Here is a 19,089-nt window from a genome sequence, read left to right as displayed (position 1 = left end):
ACAACTTATCAAAGGTCAAAAAATCAATTAGTGCCAAAGCATGGAATCAAACCCAGGTCTTCTGACTCTAAATCCTGTGCCCCCTTGGCAAGAGATTTTTTTCTATACTCTAATGGATTAGTTTATTATGAAATCTGAGAATCTCAGCATTTCAGGGAACCATAAGGGTCGTTTAGTTCAGTGGGTTCCTGAATAAAAATCTCCTTTTTCCAACATACCCAGTAAGTGGTCATCCATTCTTTGCTTGAATCCCTCTGATGAGAAGGGATTTCCATGACCTCACAGAATCATAGAATTTGAGAGCTGGAAGGGACCTCACTGGTCCCCTGCGAGTCTAACTCCTACCTGCATCCTAAAACACTTCTAGATATCTCTAAATTGTAGGAAGCATGTTCTTGTTCCTAGCCTCAATTTGCCTCTTTGCTCTCTAGAGCCAGGCATGGGGATAGAGACTGGAGTTATGATTTTTTTTTTGGTATGGAGAACTCTTGAGTGAGGAAACTCCCTCTATTCTTTCAGGTTAGCACCTTCTCTACAATTTCTAGTTTTAGAGAATCAACTAAAGCATTGAGAACTTGAATGACTTGCCCAGGGTGACATAAGAAGCCTATGTCAGACAGAGGCAGTACTTGAATCCAGGCAAGGTCTGGCTATTAAATTTTCAATGTGAGCATTAGCACCTGAGAAATCGACAAATCAGGGCTTGATCTATCAACTTAAGAAAGAACGTGTTAATATGGCAGATTATGCTTAAAAGTGTGTTGCATGTGCATGTTTTCCCCTAGAAACCCAGTTGTTAAACATTTACACCTTTAAACCAAATCTTCCTGGCTCTTAGGCCATATCTCTATCCACTACAAGCCTGATCCCTTTTCCTTAGAACATCTCTTCAGATATTTGAGAATAAATATTATTCCCATGGGCAGCCAGGTGGTGCAATGGATAGAACAGCAAATCTGGAGTCAGGAAGATCTTGAGTTTAAATCCAACCTCAGAAACTTATTAGCTACGTGACCCTGGGCAAGTCACTTAACTCCGCCTCAGCTTCCTCATCTGTAAAATTAGCTGAAGAAGGAAATGGCAAGCCACTCCAGTATCTTTGCCAAGAAAACTCCAAAATGGGGTCACAAAGTCAGATACTGAAAAGACTCAACAACAACTTTATAGCCTTACACCCAATCTCTCTCCTCCCAAGTATTCTCTTCCCCATGCTAAACATTCCCAGTACCATTTCTTTATGATTTGAATTAGTGCTTCAGATTAAAAAAAAAAAAACCTGCAATCTTGGGAAGCATAGAAATCTTAGTTCTGAGGGGACATGAGAGCTGCTATGTCTTTTGAAAGACTATAATATAAAAGAGAGATTAGATTTGTTTTTATTGACTCCAGTGGCAGCAGATGGAGATCACAGTAAGGGGAAAGGGAACAAGCATTTACAGAGTGCCTACCATATGCCAAACACTATGCTAAGTGCTTTACAAATGTTATCTTATCTGATCCTCACAACAACTCTGGGAAGGAGGTGCCATTATTACTTCTATTTTGTTGAAGAGGAAACTAAGACAGAGGTTAAGTAAATTGCCCAGGATCACAAAGCTAGGAAGTGTGTGAGGACAACTTTAACCGGAAGTCTTCTTACTCCAGATCCTGCACTCTATTTATTATGCTATTTAGTATGGGGAATTTCTCCTTGGAATAAGAAAAAGGAAACTTCCTAACAATAGCTCTCTTACTCTCTAATATGCGTATATACATATATATGTAATATATGTAATACACATATATGTATGTATAAATATGTATAAATGCACTGGCTGCATTTGGAGTCCAATGACATATTTAGATGCTGGGTTACCACTTAATGGGGATGTTGTAGGAGGGATTCCTTTTTGCAGTAGGAGAAGTACTGATGACTTTTAATATCCTTTTCAACTCTGAGATTCTGGAATTCTGGCAAAACACAGGATCAGAGAGGTTCCTTGGAGAAACTGATCACAATAAGAAAGAGTCTTGGATATTTTGCTACCTACTGATTATCTGACTGGAAAGGAACACACAAAGAAACTTTGACCAAAGAGAAACTTAATCTCTTCTCTTGCATGCCAGCCCAGCCTGGTGGACCTAGGAGCAGACTCTATCAGAAACCACAGCCTTTTAATATAGCAGTAGCTAAGAAACACCTGTTTTCGTTGGGTTCTTGGAACTGTCTCCACCCACTAGCCCCTGTAACTCACTCACCTCCCTCCATGGTTTTTCTAACACCACAGGTGAAGGTACAAGGCAGCCACAGAGGCCTCAGACCTGTCGAGAGTGGCTGAAGGACTATTTATTCTTTCTAGAAGCCTTAAGGAAGACCTCAGGATGTCTAGGGTCTGGAACTGTCTTCCCTAGTTAAAAATCCCCCAAGGACAATTCAATTCAACTCAATTCAATTCAACTTCAATTCAATTCCCTAGTTAAAAATCCCCCAAGGACAATTGAATTCAACTCAATTTGGAGAATAGTATTAGAGTCTTTCATTTAACTCTCACTTATTTTCGTCCTTTTGGGTCCCCTGATGATCTCTGGAGCTGTTTATGCATGGAAAGTAGAAGGAGTGAGTAGAATTCATGAGGTTATGTGTTTGCCAATCATTTCAGGACTCCTGCTTCTCAATTAAAGTTCTCTTGTCCTTAAGGGGCCACAGCTTTATCCCAGTGAAACTACCAATGCACAAAATTATGTTGTATTTCCTCACCAGAATGATCTTAATAGCCAGACTGTAAGAAATAAAAAAGTCATCACTTTTATTAGCACACTTCAGTTTTTCCTCTATAATCAGCATTACTACACATATCTCCTGCTTCTCTTATTATTGGCTTCCTCTGACTTTGGACTATTTCCAGTAATTTATATGATGTTATCCACCTCCATAGAGAGAACTGATGATCTCTGAGTGCAAATTGAAGTATAATTTTCTCCCTTTGCTCTTGCTTTTTTGAAATATGGAAAACATGGAAATGTCTTCATGATTTCATATGCATAGTTGATATAATATTGCTTGCCTTCTCAGTGGTTGGGGGAAAGTGGAGAAAGGAACAGAATTTGGAACTCAAAATATAAAAAGAAAAGAACTATAAAAGTAAATAAATATTGGATTGGCTAAGATGATAAGGAAAATGACAAATGTTAGAGGGGATGTGGAAAAATTGGGACACTGTTGGTGTAACTGAGAACTGATCCAACCATTTTGGAGAGCAATCTGGAATTATGCCCAAAGAGTTATATATTGTATTAATCAGAATAGCCAAGTGTTTCACGGTCGATCATTGTTGCAATATTGCTGTTACTGTGCACAATGCTCTCTTGTTTCTTCTCACTTCATTTTGCATCAGTTCCTATAGATCTTGGCATGTTTTTCTGAAACCACCCCCCCATCATTTCCCATAGCACAATAGTACACCATCATAATCATATGCCACAACTTTCAATTTGCATTTCTTAAGCACTTATTATGTGCCAGGCACTCTGCTAAGTTCTTTGGATGCAAAAAAAGGCAAAAACAGTTCCTTGTCCTTGATAAACAAACGAAGTAAGAAGCGAATTGTTGTATTTTTTGGTGTCATCTATTATCATTGTTTCATCCACATGAAGTTAACTGACATGCTATTCTTTGATCCTATCCCTTATTTTACTTTAATTGACTCTGAATTTAGCTTTTAAATATCTTTTTTTATTTTGTCCTTAAAATTCAGAACAAGGCCCAGTTCATTTTCATATTTGGCATCCCTGAAGCTTTTTTTCTTAAAACAACATTTCGTTTTCTTGTAATTACATGTAAAAAGAATTTTTAACATTCATTTAAAAATGGAGTTCCAAATTCTCTTCCTCTCCTTTCCTTTCTCTGGGACAGCAAGCTATTTGATATAAGTTATATATGTGCAATCGTGTAAAATATATTTACATATTAATCATGTCGTGAAAGGAAACACCAAAAGAAAACCAAGAAAAAAAGTGAAAAATAGTATGCTTCAGTTTACATTCAGACTCTAATCACTTCTTTCCCTGGAGGTGTATAGATTGTTCATCACGAGTCCTTTGGAATTGTCTTGGGTCATTATATTGCTGAGAATAGTTATCATTTATAGTTAGTCATCATACAATATTGTATTACTGTGCACACTATTCTCCTGGTTTTTCTCACTTTACTTTGCATCAGTTTATGTAAGTCTTCTCAGATTTTTCTGAAATTATCCTGCTCATCATTTCTTATAGAACAATAATATTCCACTACAATCATATACCACAACTTGTTTAGCCATTCCACAACTGATGGGCATCCTCTCAGTTTCCAGTTCTTTGCTACCACAAAAAGAGCTGCTAGAAACATTTTTTGTACAAAAAGTCCTTTTCCTTTTTAAAATCTCTTTAGAATACAGACCTAATAGTGGTATTGCTGACTCAAAGGATATGCACAGATTTATGGCCCTTTGGGCATAGTTCCAAATTGCTCTCCAGAATTGTTGGATCAGTTCACAACTCCATCAATGATGTAGGTGTGAGGTAACTGATATAATTATCCATATTTTGTAGATGAGGAAACTGAGGCAGAAAGAAGTTACTTCACTTGACTGGGGTCACATAGCTAAGAAATATCTGAGGCAAAGATTTGAACTCAGGTCTTCCTGAGGCTCAGCTTTCCAACCACTGAGCCACCTACCTGCCTCCTAACCAAAATAATGTGGAGGACACCTTCCTGAACAAGTGTGACTGGTTTCTGTGGTGTATGTGGAAGCAGAGAACAGTAGCCATTTTATTTGGATTACAATCTTGTCAACTTTAGGATCCTTTTCAGCATCCCTATTAGTAATCTCTCCTTGCCAACCTCCATTCTCTCTCCAAATGCCCCCACATTAAAAAACAAACACAAAAAAACACAAAAAACTCCAAAAAACTTCCTTGTACTAGACAACTAGATGGTGCTGTGGGCAGAGCACTAGAACTAGAGTAAGGAATACCTGAGTTCAACTATGGCTCTGGATGCTTAATAGTTATATGGCTCTAAGCAAGTCTCTTAGCTTCTCTCTACCTCAGTTTCCTCATCTGTAAAATAGGGATAATAATAATAGCACATGCTCCCATGGTTGTTGTGAGGAGAAAATTATATGATATTTGTAAAGCATTGTGAAAACCTTAAAGCACTATATAAATGCTAATTGTTATTATTAACAAGTAAGTGTAATCAAGTCAGGTCAATAAGCATTTATCAAGCTCTTACTTTAGCAAAATAAATCCACACATTGTCCTCATTCAACAATGTTTATCTCAATTTGTTCCTCTAATCCTCCATCTCTGTGTCAAATGGCGAGGCAGACTCCCTGAGAGTTTGTATGAGGCAGGAAGACCAAAGAGAAAGATACCATGATAAAGGCACATCATAGGTGGGAGTGGTAGAGGAGGGTAAGGTGAGTTGTGGAGATAGTGGTTACCATGGAGAAGTATGACTTCCCTCCATAGCAGTATTCTAGCTCAATAGAGCAAATATTTGTCGTTTATCAAACATCACATACTTGGTAGAAGCTATCATATTCCTATTAAGACTGGATGTTTTATACCAAATATCCCAAATTTCTTCAATTGATCCTCATATGGAATTATTTCTAGTCCCCTCACCATCCTAGTTAATTTCCTTGGATACTTTCTTATAGTTCCCAAAATATGTCACCCAAAACTGAACTTAATATACCAGGCATGGCTTTCTTAGTAGTGAGGATGTTGGTGCTATCACTTATCTCCCTTGAGTGCGTGAGGCTTGTATTAACATAGCCTGATATTAATGTTTCATTAATTTCTTCAGCTGCCATATAACATTGTTAGTTTATATTGAGCTTTCAGTCCTCTATAACCTTCAGGTTGTGAGTTTTTGCACATTAAAAATTATCTGGCTGTATTTTTCCAGTCTCTCACTTATACATTTGCTTTATTGAAGCCAAATATTATGTTTATCCTTACTGAAGTTATTTTCATTAGACTCAGCCTATCATTCTATTTCTTAGTTTGGGTTGAGAACAGTTTTACGATGTGACAAGATAGCTTACCATTCTAAATAAATGATTAATGAGGAAGACTATCCTGACAAGAAGATGGTCTGCCGTGCAAGGAAGTGAATTCTCCATCAGACAATTACTAGAGGTGTGATCCTGAGACTTAACTATTTTATGTCTCATTTTCCTCATTTGTAAAACTGAGATAATAATTGCATCTACCTCCCAGGGTTGTTGTGATGATAAACTGAAATAATGTTTTAAAACATTTTGAAAACCTTAAAGCACTATATAAATGTTAGCTATACCCATTATTAAACGGCATAGAATTAGGTGAACACTAGAACCAGAGAGCTGAATTCCCTTCTTGGCCCTGTGCTATTCCCTATTCCATATTTTTCCAATGTATTCATGCAATTGAGGAGACCCAGAGGAAACAACAATTTTTTCTAATAAGTGACAACAGGGAGAAAGTCCTAACTGAATTTCTGAGTCATGAGTGGAAATAACTGCTGAGATTCCAGTCCCATTGGGACTGCTAAGCCTGAGGTATAAATGCTAGAGATAATGAAGCTCTTGTGGACACTAAGAAAAAATACAAGCAGGTTAGGAATGAGGTGAGTGATACATCTTTCTTTATCCAGAAGAGAGACACTGTAGCCCCTGATGGGCATGGGTAAATTACTGACAGGTATGGAGAAGTAGTAGAGGGTGGATGGGGGAGATAGCAATAAGGATGAGAAGACAATGACTGGAAGAGATACTGAAAAGTATTAGAAGAAAGAATTGGGAAAGGGAAGATAGTGATGGGGCATGGGAGAGTAATAGGGATCATTAAAAAGTGATGAAGGTAAGTCCCAGAGTGGTTGACACACCATTAGTATGTGGTAGAGGCAATATTTAAACTTGTGGTTTTTGGATACAAGTTCTGTACTCTTTTAATTACACTGCCTTCCTTAAATTATGATCCCTGGGGTCAAAACTAACTTAAAATCTAACTGGTAAATAAGCCTGAGCCCTATGAATATATGAATAAAATACCATAATTAGGATGGCTAAGATCATCAGTATGGACACTCTCATATAGATTATGTTTCATAAGCACCTTCTTGTGCTATGCCATTTTTATCAGTGCCTTCCCACATTTTCTTCATAGCAGATCTAGCCAATATGCTGAATTTCTTTCTCTGAATTGTTTTTAATAGTTTGTGGCAAATTTGTGTAACTCACATCATCCATTTCTTTTACTTTTTACTCCAATACATGGAAAACGTTTTGAAAGTTTAAATACTGACTACTGTTATTATACTTGCCCAACATTCTTTTCCAATAATATATACTGATTATATTTCCAACACCTTAGTGACTTGTAATTTTATCACTATGGGTACTATCTCCTTTGATTCAGATCGCACCTCATCTTTGAGAATTGCTACAGTTAAACATTTCATCACCTTGTAGCCACTCTGGACATCTATGTAAGAGGTAAACAACTATTGTTACTACATAACATCACAGTACATTATGTTGTGTTATATTATGCATCATATTATAATCATTACAAGACAACAAAGTGATTTTCTGAGCCAGCACTTGGTTGATTCCACCAATTATCAGGAAGGATGCCAATTGCTATGGAGGCCAGAGCAGGGACAGAGTGGAGAAAGAATAGTGTAGCTTAGATCTATGCCCAAGGACCTGAGCTTGTCAGTGTGGGTCAAGGTGCTGCTCCATTCAATAACAAGCAAACTGGAAAGGCTATTTGTATTGAATCGATTGCAAGCAGCAATGTTCTCCTTTGGTTTGACTCCTTGTATTCTACAGCTCCTGTGAACAGACCAATGGAAAAGGAATTGGGGTAGGAAATCTAGAGTTATGACATGGTAAATGGAGAAAAGGACGGAATTTTAAGTATTATCACCATAATTTACATTTCATCTATAACTTTCTTAGGTCTAGACAACCTGCAAAGCAATAAGTAAAGCCTTAATTTGTAGCATTTGCCAGTTTCCAAAGTAGTGACATATCTTGGAGATATTGCAGATTTGCTTCCAGACCACCACAATAAAGCAAAATCACAATAAAGTTAGCAACATGATTTTTTTTGGCTTCTTAATGCATATAAACTATACTATAGTCGGTTAAGTGTGCAATGATATTATGCCTAAAACACCAATGTACATACCTTAATTAAAAATACTTTATTGTTAAAAACAGCTACTTATAATCTGTGCCTTCAGAGAGTCATAATCCTTTTTTCTGGTGGCGGATCTTGCCTCAGTGTTGATGACTGCTGACTGATCAGGGTGGTGGTTGCTGAAGTCTATTATGGCTGTCTACTCCAAACTAGTGGTAATTTCTTAAAATAAGACAACAATGAAGTTTACCACATGGATTGACTTTTACTTTCACTTCAACACTTGGAGACCATTGCAAGTTATTAATTAGCTTAATTTCAATATTGTATGTCAGGGACTGTTGAGGCCCAAGGAGAGGGAGACAGGGAAATGGCCTGTTAAGGGAGCAGTCAGAATACACTTTTATTAAGCATGCCATCTTATATGGACACAGTTCATGGTGCCTCAAAACAATTACAGTAATAATATCAAAGATCACTAGCCAGAGATCACCATAACAGACATAATGATAATGAAAAAGTTTGAAATATTGCAAAAACTACTAAAATGTAACACAGAGACATGATGTGAGCACATTCTGTTGGACAAATGGAGCTAATAAATTGCTTGATGCAGGGTTGTCACAAACCTTCAATTTGTAAAAAAAAATTCAGTATCTTCAATGAGCAATAAAGTGAAGTGCAATGAAATGAGATAAGCCTGTATAAAGGCTCACACTGAAAATTTAACGATTGGCTCTTACCAGCTGGTCTGAGCTGGCTCCAGCACACAAGAGACCACTGCTGCTTTTTCCTTGGGCCTGAGCTCATAATACTCATTAGGCTTGGGGACTTGCTTTATGGCTTTGGCTTTGGGAATGTACACCCTGACCACCTCTCATAGTCCTTCTTATGTAGAGGTATTTTGCCATTGATATTGTCATAGAGCAACATGAAGTGAGATACTTAATTGGCAAGTGGATTTCTTAGAAGGAAAAAAAAGGGCTATGTAACTAAAGAGAACCTATAGGTGTAATCTACTCTGAGTTTCAAATATCTTCTGAAGTATCCCTGGCTCAATATTGGTGCCCCTTAGAATATTATTTTTTGTCTATATAAGCTTGCATTTGCTGACTACAAGGCTTTGAGTAAACATCCCATTATGTGACCAAATCCCTTATTTGCAGCCGTGTTATTCAATATTCAACAATATTAGCTCATTCATTATGAAACTGATTAACTATTTTCAAAGAAAATAAAGGGTAGTGAAATTCCTTAGAAACTTTTGATTGAAACCCTTATACGAAACCAGGAAAAAAAAGTACTCAGTCATCTCCCATGCAGGGGAACTTAAATTCTTCTGAGTGATACAGTCAAACCAACAGGATGATACCACACAACAATTTCCAACATTTCAACTTAGAAATCATTTATTAAAGGCTTTTGATATGTATTTATTTTAATAAATTATATAAGTTGGTAGAAAAATTAAAGATATGTGTAGCATGATAAAGGATAAGGTCATGCATTTGTGGATGAATAATTAAAACTACTATTAGTTAAATAATTAAAAATAATTAAAAGCCTTGAAATGAAGGCTCACATTATCTGCCATAACCCAAAGAGACCTTGTAAATTTTTATCCTAGAATATTTGCTTGATGCGTTGAAGTAAACAATCCAAAATAATGCCCAGGCATATTTTGGTAATGGGTGCCACATTTAAAGAAGAATGTTGACAAATTTGGGTATATCCAGAAGAGGTCAGAAGTAGGATAGAGCCCATAGGATCACAGATTTAAAACTGGATGACATATTAGTTACATTATACGTTACATTAGAGATCATCTATTTTACAGATTGGGTAATTAAGGCCCAAGGCCATACTTGGCAGGATGGGGATTCAAACTCAGATTCTTAGATTCCAAATCTGGGTCTCTTGTCTTCTTGTGTGGTTCACCGCACTCATTTTACAGATGAAGAAAACAAAGCCCAGAGGAGCTAAGTGTGAGGTCACATGGGGCAGTGAATATAACAATAGGCACTCAATCCTAGGTCACAGAGTTACTGAATTTCAGTGTTGCATGGGAGCTCAGCAGCCATCTAGTCTGACCTTAAAGCATCCCCACTCTACCAAACTCCACAAGTGGGCATCTAGCCTGTATTTGAGCAACGGTCTATACACAATGTTTGTCTATCTGACCAAGGCCTTCGATACTGTCAGTCATGAGGACTTATGGAAAATTATGACAAAATCTGGGTTCTTAAAGAAGTTTATAAGTATTGTATGCCAGTTTTATGATGGAGTGCTTGCATAGCTTCTGGCTAATGGATGATATTCTCATGCTTTCCCAGTCACCAATGGAGTGAAGCAGGACTCTATGCTTGCTCCCATGCTTTTGAGCATGATGTTTTCAGCAATATTGTCAGATATCTTCAATGAGGAGTAAAATGACATCAAGGCCAGCTACAGCACTGACAGTAAATTATTTAATTTGAAAAGACTACAAGCCAACACTAAATAAGGGGGAGAATTGGCGCATGATTTTTTCATTTGCAAATTATTGTGGACTCAATGCAGCCTCTGAGGCTGATATGCAACAAAGTATGGATCACTTCTCTGCTGCTTGTGTTAATTTTAGCCTAACAACAATAATAAAACACAGGTTATCTACCAGGCAGTACCACACCATCCATATATGGTACCATCAGTTATAGCAAATGGAGAAGTTTTGAACACTGTGGGCAAGTTCACTTACCTTGGCAGTATACTTTCCAAGGATGTCCACATAGATGACGAGGTTGACATATGCATTGCCAGAGCTAGCTCAGTGTTTGGGAGGTTCCAAAGGAAAGTGTGGGAAAGAAGAGGCCTTAGACTGCCTACCACACTGAAAGTCTACAGAGTCATTGTGATGACTTCATTGTTGTATGCACCTGGACAGTCTACCAGCGCCATGCCAGGAAACTGAATCAATTTCATTTGAATTTTCTTAGGAAGATTCTGAAGATCATGTGGCAAGATAAAGTACTGAACATTGAGGTCCTTTCTAGAGCTCAACTTCCAACCATTTAAACTCTATTGCAGAGAGTGCAACTCTAATGGGCTGGCCACATTTGAATGCCAAATGTACATTTGCCTAAAGACTAAACAGACAACTCACACTAGGCTAGTACTCATATGGAGGTCAGAAGAAGCAATACAAGGTTACTTTCAATGTCTCTCTGGAGAACTTTGGAATTGATTACACAACATGGAAGACACTGGCATGCCCACATCAAAGAAGGTGCTGTGCTCTATGAGTGAAGCAGAATTTCAGTAGCTCAAAAGAAATGTGAGATGCAAAAATTTAGAGCCATCTCTACTCCAAATGATCGTGTGCCCAGGTTGTGGTAGAGCCTTCTGAGCCCATATTGGTTTGATCAGCCAATCGACACACTGTACCTTGACCCCAACATAGTGATGTCATTTTGTTCCATTTTGAGAACAAAGGACGACAACAAATCAATCAATTGGGGATACAAAGATAGAAGTCTCTTCCCTCAAAGAGCTTATATTCTATTGAGGATAGATATAGATATATACATATATTTGTGTGTATATATACATATATGCACATATATATGTATATATAATTTGTTGGAGATGTTGATAAGGAAGTAAGAGTTAGGGATAGCGGTGCCATGAAAGGTATAATGTGGGAGGTATCGCTTAAATTGGGGCTTGAAGTGAGCTAGGAATTCTTAAAGGCAGAACGAAGAGGAAGTATATTTTAGGCATGGATCATGACCTGAAGAAAGACACAAAGAGGCAGAATGTTGTGTACAAAGAAGAGCAAGTAGGACAGTTTGACTGAAAGGCATAAAAGGTGAATGGTGAGCCATATTGTGAAGGGCCTTGAATGTCAAACAAAGCAGTTTCCATTTCTTCATAGGAGTAACTGTAGTGTTTTGAGCAAAGAAGTACCACAGTTAGATCTGTGCCTTAGGAAAATCACGTTGGGAACTGTGTTTAGGATGAAATGGAGAAGAGAGGGACCTGAGGCAGGTTGATCAATTAGGAGGCATTGTAGTATCCAGGTGGAAGGTGATGAGGACTTAAACCACATAGTGGCCGTATAAGTGAAAAGAAGAGGATAGATGGTGGGGATGTTTTGTGGGCAGAATCAACAAGACTTAGCAATTGCTTTAATATTGGGAGGGGGAAGTAAGACAGAATAAAGTATCAAGGATATGACAAACTGGTGTAACCAGGATGGTGGTGCCTTGAAAATAAACAGGTAAGTTAGAGAAAAGGGGAAATTTTGTGGGAAAAAATTAATAAATTCTATTTTGGATGGGCTGTGTTTGAGATGAATGTGGAAAGTAATCATTAAAGTCCCCTAAGTATGGACTAGATGATCATTTGCTGGTAATATTTTTCAAGAGATTTCTCTTCAACTATGGATTGGATTATGTGACTTGTCCTTATCTTTTGTAAAAAGTTTGCTGGAGATAAATTTGCTAATCAGTTGTTTGTTCATTTTTACTTTTTAGTGAAGCTCAGTTTCTTTTCTGTTTTTCTGTGGTCATATTTTTTCCTTATCCATCAGTAGCCATGATTCCCTTGATTATGGCTACCATCTTTCAATACCAGAACTTACTTGACTCATATCTGCTCACCCTAACACATAGTAGAAGTATTGGGTATTTTCCCATTTTACAGCTCATATTCTGAGTTTGATTGACCCTAGGTCTCTAGTTTTCTGTCTTAGGGACTCCCCAAGGCCTCTGGTCTTGAGAGAGAGAGAGCACATAAAGAATGTGCAAAGTCCTTCAATCTCTAATGACCAACTCCAGTCACTTTGCAGGTTTCTCCCAGGTGACACTCTCCCTCTCCTCCTACCTACCTCTCATGCAGGTCAAGCCACAGGGTCACAGGAGAAAGTTTTCCCATGTTATTTGCTTTTTTTTCATGTTGTGAAAACTAAGTATATTTCCCTTCATCCTATCCCACCCCCCATTTATTCTATTCTCTCCTTTGACCCTGTCCCTCCTCAGAAGTGTTTGCTTCTGATTACCCCCTCCCCCAATCTGCCCTCTCTTCTATCGTCCTCCTGCTCTCTTGTCCCCTTCCCCCCCCCCATTTTCCTGTAGGGTAAGATAGATTTCCATACCCATTTGAGTGTGCATGTTATTCTTTCCTTAAGCCAAATCTGATGAGAATAAGATTGACTCATTCCCTCTCACCTTCCCCCATTTCCCCTCCACTGTAAAAGCCTTTTCTTGCCTGTTTTATGTGAGATAGTTTACCCCATTCTACCTCTCCCTTTCTCCTTCTCTCTGTATAATTCTCTCTCACCCCTTAATTTTATTCTCCACATATCATCCTTTCATCTTCAACTCACCCTGTGCCATCTATCTATCCATCTATCTATCTATCTATCTATCTGTCTATACATACATATAATTTTTTTCCCTCCAACTACTCTAATACTGACAAAGGACTCATGAGTCAAAAATATCATCTTTCCATGCAGAATGTAAACAGTTCAACCTTAATAAATCTCTTATGTTTTCTCTTTCCTATTTACCTCTTCATTTTCTGTTGAGTCTTATATCTGAAAGTTAAATTTTCTACTCAGCTCTGGTCTTTTCATCAAGAATGCTTGAAAGTCCTCTATTTCACTGAATATCCATTTTTTCCCCTGAAGAATTATGCTCAGTTTTGCTGGGTAGGTGATTCTTAGTTGTAGTCTATTTCCTTTGCCCTCTGGAATATTATATTCCAAGCCCCGCAGTCCCTTAATGTAGAAGCTGCTAAATCTTGTGGTATCCTAATTGTGTTTCCACAGTACTTGTATAGTGTTTTTCTGGCTGCTTGCTATATTTTCTCCTTGACCTGGGAACTCTGGAATTTGGCTAAAATATTCCCAGGAGTTTTCCTTTGGGGATCTCTTTCAGGAGGTGATCAGTAGATTCTTTCCATTTCTATTTTGCCTTCTGGTTCTAAAATATCAGTTTTCCTGGATGATTTCTTGAAAGATGATGCCTAGGCTCTTTTTTTGATCATGGCTTTCAGATAGTCCAATAATTTTTAAATTATTTCTCCTGGATCTATTTTCCAGGTCAGTTTTTTTTTTCCAATGAGGTATTTCACATTGTTTTCTATTTTTTCATTCTTTTGAATTTGTTTTACTGTGTCTTGATTTCTCATAAAGTCACTAGCTTCCAATTGCTCCATTCTAATTTGTAAGGAAGTGTTTTCTTCAGTAAGCTTTTGGACTCCCTTTTCCATTTGACCAATTTTGCTTTTTAGGGCATTCTTCTCCTCATTGGCTTTTTGGACCTCTTTTGCCATTTGGGTTAGGCTGTTTTTTAAGGTGTTATTTTCTTCAGTATTTTTTTGGGTCTCCTTTAGCAAGCTGTTAACTTGCTTTTCATGATTTTCTTGCATCACTCTCATTTCTCTTCCCAGTTTTTCCTCTACTTCTCTTACTTGCTTCTCAAAATCCCTTTTGAGCTCTTCCAAGGCCTGGGACTGATTCATATTTTTCTTGGACGTTTTGGATGTAGGAGCTTTGACTTTGTTGTCTTCTTCTAGTTGTATGTTTTGATCTTCTTCGTCACCAAAGTAAGATTTTATGGTCTGACTCTTTTTGTGCTGCTTGCTCATGATCCCAGCCAATTACTTGAGTTATAAACTCTTTGTTAAGGGAGGGGTCTGCTTCCAGTGTTCAGAATATACTGTCCCAAGGTTCAGGGGTTTTGTGTAGCTGTTTTCAGAGATACTTCTACGGACCTATAAATTTTCAGTTTTTCCAAGGTGCTATGATCAAGGACAACGTGTTTACTCCTTTCCTGGTCTGTGCTCTGTTCTATAAGTGACCACAAGCACTCTTTTTTTGCCTTGGAACTGTGAGGAGGATTTCCTCTCCACCAGCACTACTAGCTCCACCACATCAGCACTCCTCCTCGCCCCAGGACCGCCACTCAAAACTGTGACCCAGATCCAAGCAAGGGTAAAGCAAGAGAATCCTGCACCAGCAGAGAGATCCCTGCAATCCCCCTCAGATCAGCCACTGGATTCCCCCTCAGTCTGTGGGCCAGAAGTGTGGAGTCTGGCCCACCCAGGGGCCACACTCAGGGACTGGTGCTGGGACCCCTCTCTTCTCTCTCACCACAGACACAGAATTTTCCTACTGACCTTTTAAGTTGTCTTCGGCATTCATGGGTCGAGAAGTCTGGAAACCACTATAGCTGCCTGTGATTCAGTCCTCTGAAGCCTGCTCCAGGTTCGCTGAGGCCTGCGTGCCCATGCCAAACTGCATTCCTCTCCTAGCCTGGCGCAATATACCTTTCTGATCAACCATCCAGGTTGTCTTGGGCTGGAAATTTGTTTCACGCTGTCTTTTTGTGGGTTCTGCTGCTTTGGAATTTGTTTAGAGCATTTTTATAGGTATTTGGAGGGATTTGGGGGAGAGCTCAAGCAAGTCACTGCCTTTACTCTGCCATCTTGGCTCTGCCCCATCTCCTCATCTTATTTTCTGTAGCTTTATAGTATTAATATTTTTTTAAAGAAAAAAGGGACAATAATAGACAGTTTTTCACCAGTAAGAGTGCTATGCTTTCGTGAGTGCTATATAACAGTGTTTCTAAACCTGGGATCTTTATATTTTTAGGTGACAAAGCCCAGGAATGAGGAGAATAAGCAAAACACATCTACTCCATGTCTGCTGTCATTGAAAACACCAATTACACTTTCCACCCAGCTGTCATCATTTTGAAGGCCATCCCAGGCCTGGAGAAAATACAGTTTTGGATCACCATCCCCCTCTGCACCATATACATGGTGGCACTTGGGGGTAACTCCTTGCTGATCATACTTATCTGGATGGAGCACAGTCTCCATGAACCCATGTATCTCTTTCTGGCCATGTTGGCTATGACAGATATCTTGCTCTCCAACACCATCATGCCCAAGATGTTGGCTCTCTTCTGGTTCCAGGCTGAGTCCATATCTTTCCAGGCATGTATCACCCAGATGTTTTTTGTCATTTTCATCTTTGTCATTGAGTCAACAGTTCTTTTGGCCATGGCATTTGACCGCTCTGTGGCCATTTGTTTCCCATTGAGATATACCATGATCCTGACCCCCTCTGTGATCAGGAAAATAGCAGGATTTTCTGTGGCCAGGGGTCTGGTCATCACTTCCCCTTTTATCTTTCTAGTTGAGCGACTGCCATTCTGTGGAAACATCATTTTTGAAACTTATTGTGAACTAACTAAGATTTCCAAGCTAGCTTGTGTGGATACAACTGCCAATAACATTTATACTCTGGTGATGTCATTCTTATCCACAGGCTTTGATGTCTTGCTCATTTCCATCTCATATGTGTTTATTCTTAGAGCTGTATTTCGACTCCCATCCCGGGATGCCCAGTTGAAGGCTCTGGGCACTTGTAGCTCACACGTGTGCGTCATCCTCATGTTCTATCTACCAGCCTACCTGACAGTGCTAGTTAGCCATCTTGATTGTGGGGTCCTACTGGCCAATCTTTATGTGGTTGTGCCGCCTGCATTAAACCCCATTATATATGGTGTCAGGACCAAGCGGATCCGGGGTTTTGTCACATCAAGGCTCTCCAGGTTGGGCATGTGGTGTGGTGGGGAAGCAGTTCAGGAAGACTAGGCCAATTAAGATATTCTATATGTGTTGCTCTGGGCTAGAGAGGCTAAAATGTTACCTCCAATTTTTGTGATGATTATGGCATCAAAGGGTATTCCTCTGTGTGTAATTGGTCTTATCGACTACACCTGGACACAATTAGTGATATTCATTATAAAGAGTGAAGTTTTGATAGAAAAGAAGGAACCCTAGGTAAATACGAAAGTTTCACTGAACACCTGACTCAGAAACCTTCAAGAGCTCCTCTTTGCCTAAATAAAATCTGTAGCATTTAAGGTCTTACATGATTTGGACCCCAAATTCCTCTTCAATCTGGCATCATATTCTTATTCTCGTAATTTGCATAAATATGGTGAAAGGACTCACTTGTTTTTCCATGAGTATGCACCATGATCTGCTTTTTTTTCATTTGTTCACACTTTTCTTTTTCCTAAAATGCCCTTCCTTCTTTGTCAAACCTTTGCAGTTCCATTCATCCTTCAAAGCCCAGATCAGATGTCACCTCCTCCATGATGCTTTCCATGATCCTTTCACTTCACAGTCATAATTTCCCTTCTCAGAACCATCACAACCCTTTGCACAGCCCTCATGCACATATCAAACTCACTTGAATTTATTTTTGTATATGTGTCATATCAGCTCCCAGGTGATGTAGGAACTCCTTAAGGCCAGAACCTGTCTCAATTTTCCTTGCATTCTCTACTTTGCCCAGCTTGGTACCTGAAAGATATCAACACATTATGTAAATAAACAAATGGATACATGGATATGCAGAATCTTAGTAGGACTAGAAATCTCATCAATTCTGCAGGGATGTACCTAATGCTGGATAATAAGTGGCTCAATTTCCCATCAAGCCCAAACCGGGTAGAGGCAGCAAAGATATGTCAATCCCTTTCCACCATCACTAGAATTCAGCTACTTTAGGAGAAGAAATCTGTCTTCTGTAAATATGTATTTTTAGGTCTTCATTTTTTAAAATTTTTCCCTAAATTGTTTATTTAAGCTCCAACCTTCTCTTGAATAAACCAAAAACAAGAGAAATGGATTACCTACTGCTCAGTTTAGATATCTGAAGAGATCAGAAGTTTGGCCAGTTGCTATCCAGGAGGAGCCATGCATGCTGAGAAATTAAGGAAGAACAAGTGACTCAGGGACAGAAAGAGGGGGGGAGTTCAGGAGATGAAGAGCTGAACACTTTTCACCGCTGGTACAGTGGAAAGAGTACTGGCTCTGGAGTCAAGGATCTGGGTTCAGATCTTTTCTCTGATCCCTACTACCTGTGTGAGCTTGAATAAGTTGCTTAATCTTCATGAACCTCAGTTTTCTTATCTGTAGAATGAGGGGGTTGAACTAGATGCCTTCTGATATCCCCTTCCAGCTCTAGACCTCTGAGCCTATGACCCCTCAGAGAAAATGTTGGAAAATATTTGACAATTTTAAAATCCTGTAAGGATGACTCTCCTTGGTCATCTTTGAATTATGAAAAGATAAAACTATTTAATAATAATAAAACTAACCTTCGTATCACACTTTAAGACTGGCAAAGTGCTTTACGAATATTCTATTATTTGACCTTCACAACCTCATGAGGTAGGCGTGATTATTATCTTCATTTTACGGATGAGGAAACTGAGGAAGATAAGAGTTAAGTGACTTGCCTAGGGTCATACTGATAAGAAGTTAAATCCTTTCAATGACTCTTCTCTTGCTTCTTCTGACAATCTCCTTTACCCATCCATTAAGCTCACTTGTTTATTTTTCTGGGCCTAGTGCTTATGATTTTCTGGAATGTCATAGGTGGAACAAATGAAACCACAAATACTAATGGTGACAATGTGAGGCAATAGGAAAACAAATATATGTGCATGTTTGTATACGTGTGTATGTGTATATGCATATATATGCATTTATATTGTAAAGGAAACTCCAGCGGAACATTTTATCGACAATTTGTTTCACACAAAATAGTTGAGACCATGCTTTGATGCCTCTTTCCTAAGATCTCCCAGGGTCTCCATTGTTTGGTGGTCCAGGTACCTTGAAATGAATCCTTTTCTCCTGAGTATGGGAAGGAGACTGGCAGATGGAGTCAAAGGTGCTGAAGGAATTATCTAATTGAGTTTTGATTGATGTACAACTATAGAACTGGAAGGAAGGAGGCTGCCATTGGTGATCGCAGGCTCCTATCTTTGACTCTCTTCTATTTAGTATTTGAAACATTTGCATGCAGTTGACTACCATCAACCACAGATGCACAATTTTTCTCCAGCAAGGCTTGAC

At 38.7% G+C, this 19,089-nt stretch overlaps 1 protein-coding gene across 1 annotated transcript; it reads left to right on the top strand.

Annotated features, from left to right (window-relative positions):
* The first annotated feature begins 15,846 nt into the window (after positions 1-15,846).
* Positions 15,847-16,809, top strand: LOC114042346 (olfactory receptor 52B2-like). The gene has a single exon (XM_027861028.1). It carries the CDS (start codon positions 15,847-15,849, stop codon positions 16,807-16,809), a length of 963 nt encoding a protein of 320 aa, XP_027716829.1.
* Positions 16,810-19,089: the final 2,280 nt, after the last annotated feature.

This window comes from Vombatus ursinus, unplaced genomic scaffold, assembly GCF_900497805.2.
Source record: "Vombatus ursinus unplaced genomic scaffold, bare-nosed wombat genome assembly UNPS02014355.1, whole genome shotgun sequence".
Lineage (NCBI taxonomy): Eukaryota > Metazoa > Chordata > Mammalia > Diprotodontia > Vombatidae > Vombatus > Vombatus ursinus.
The sequence above is the reverse complement of the archived record's forward strand: the minus strand, read 5'-3'. Positions and strand labels throughout refer to the sequence as shown.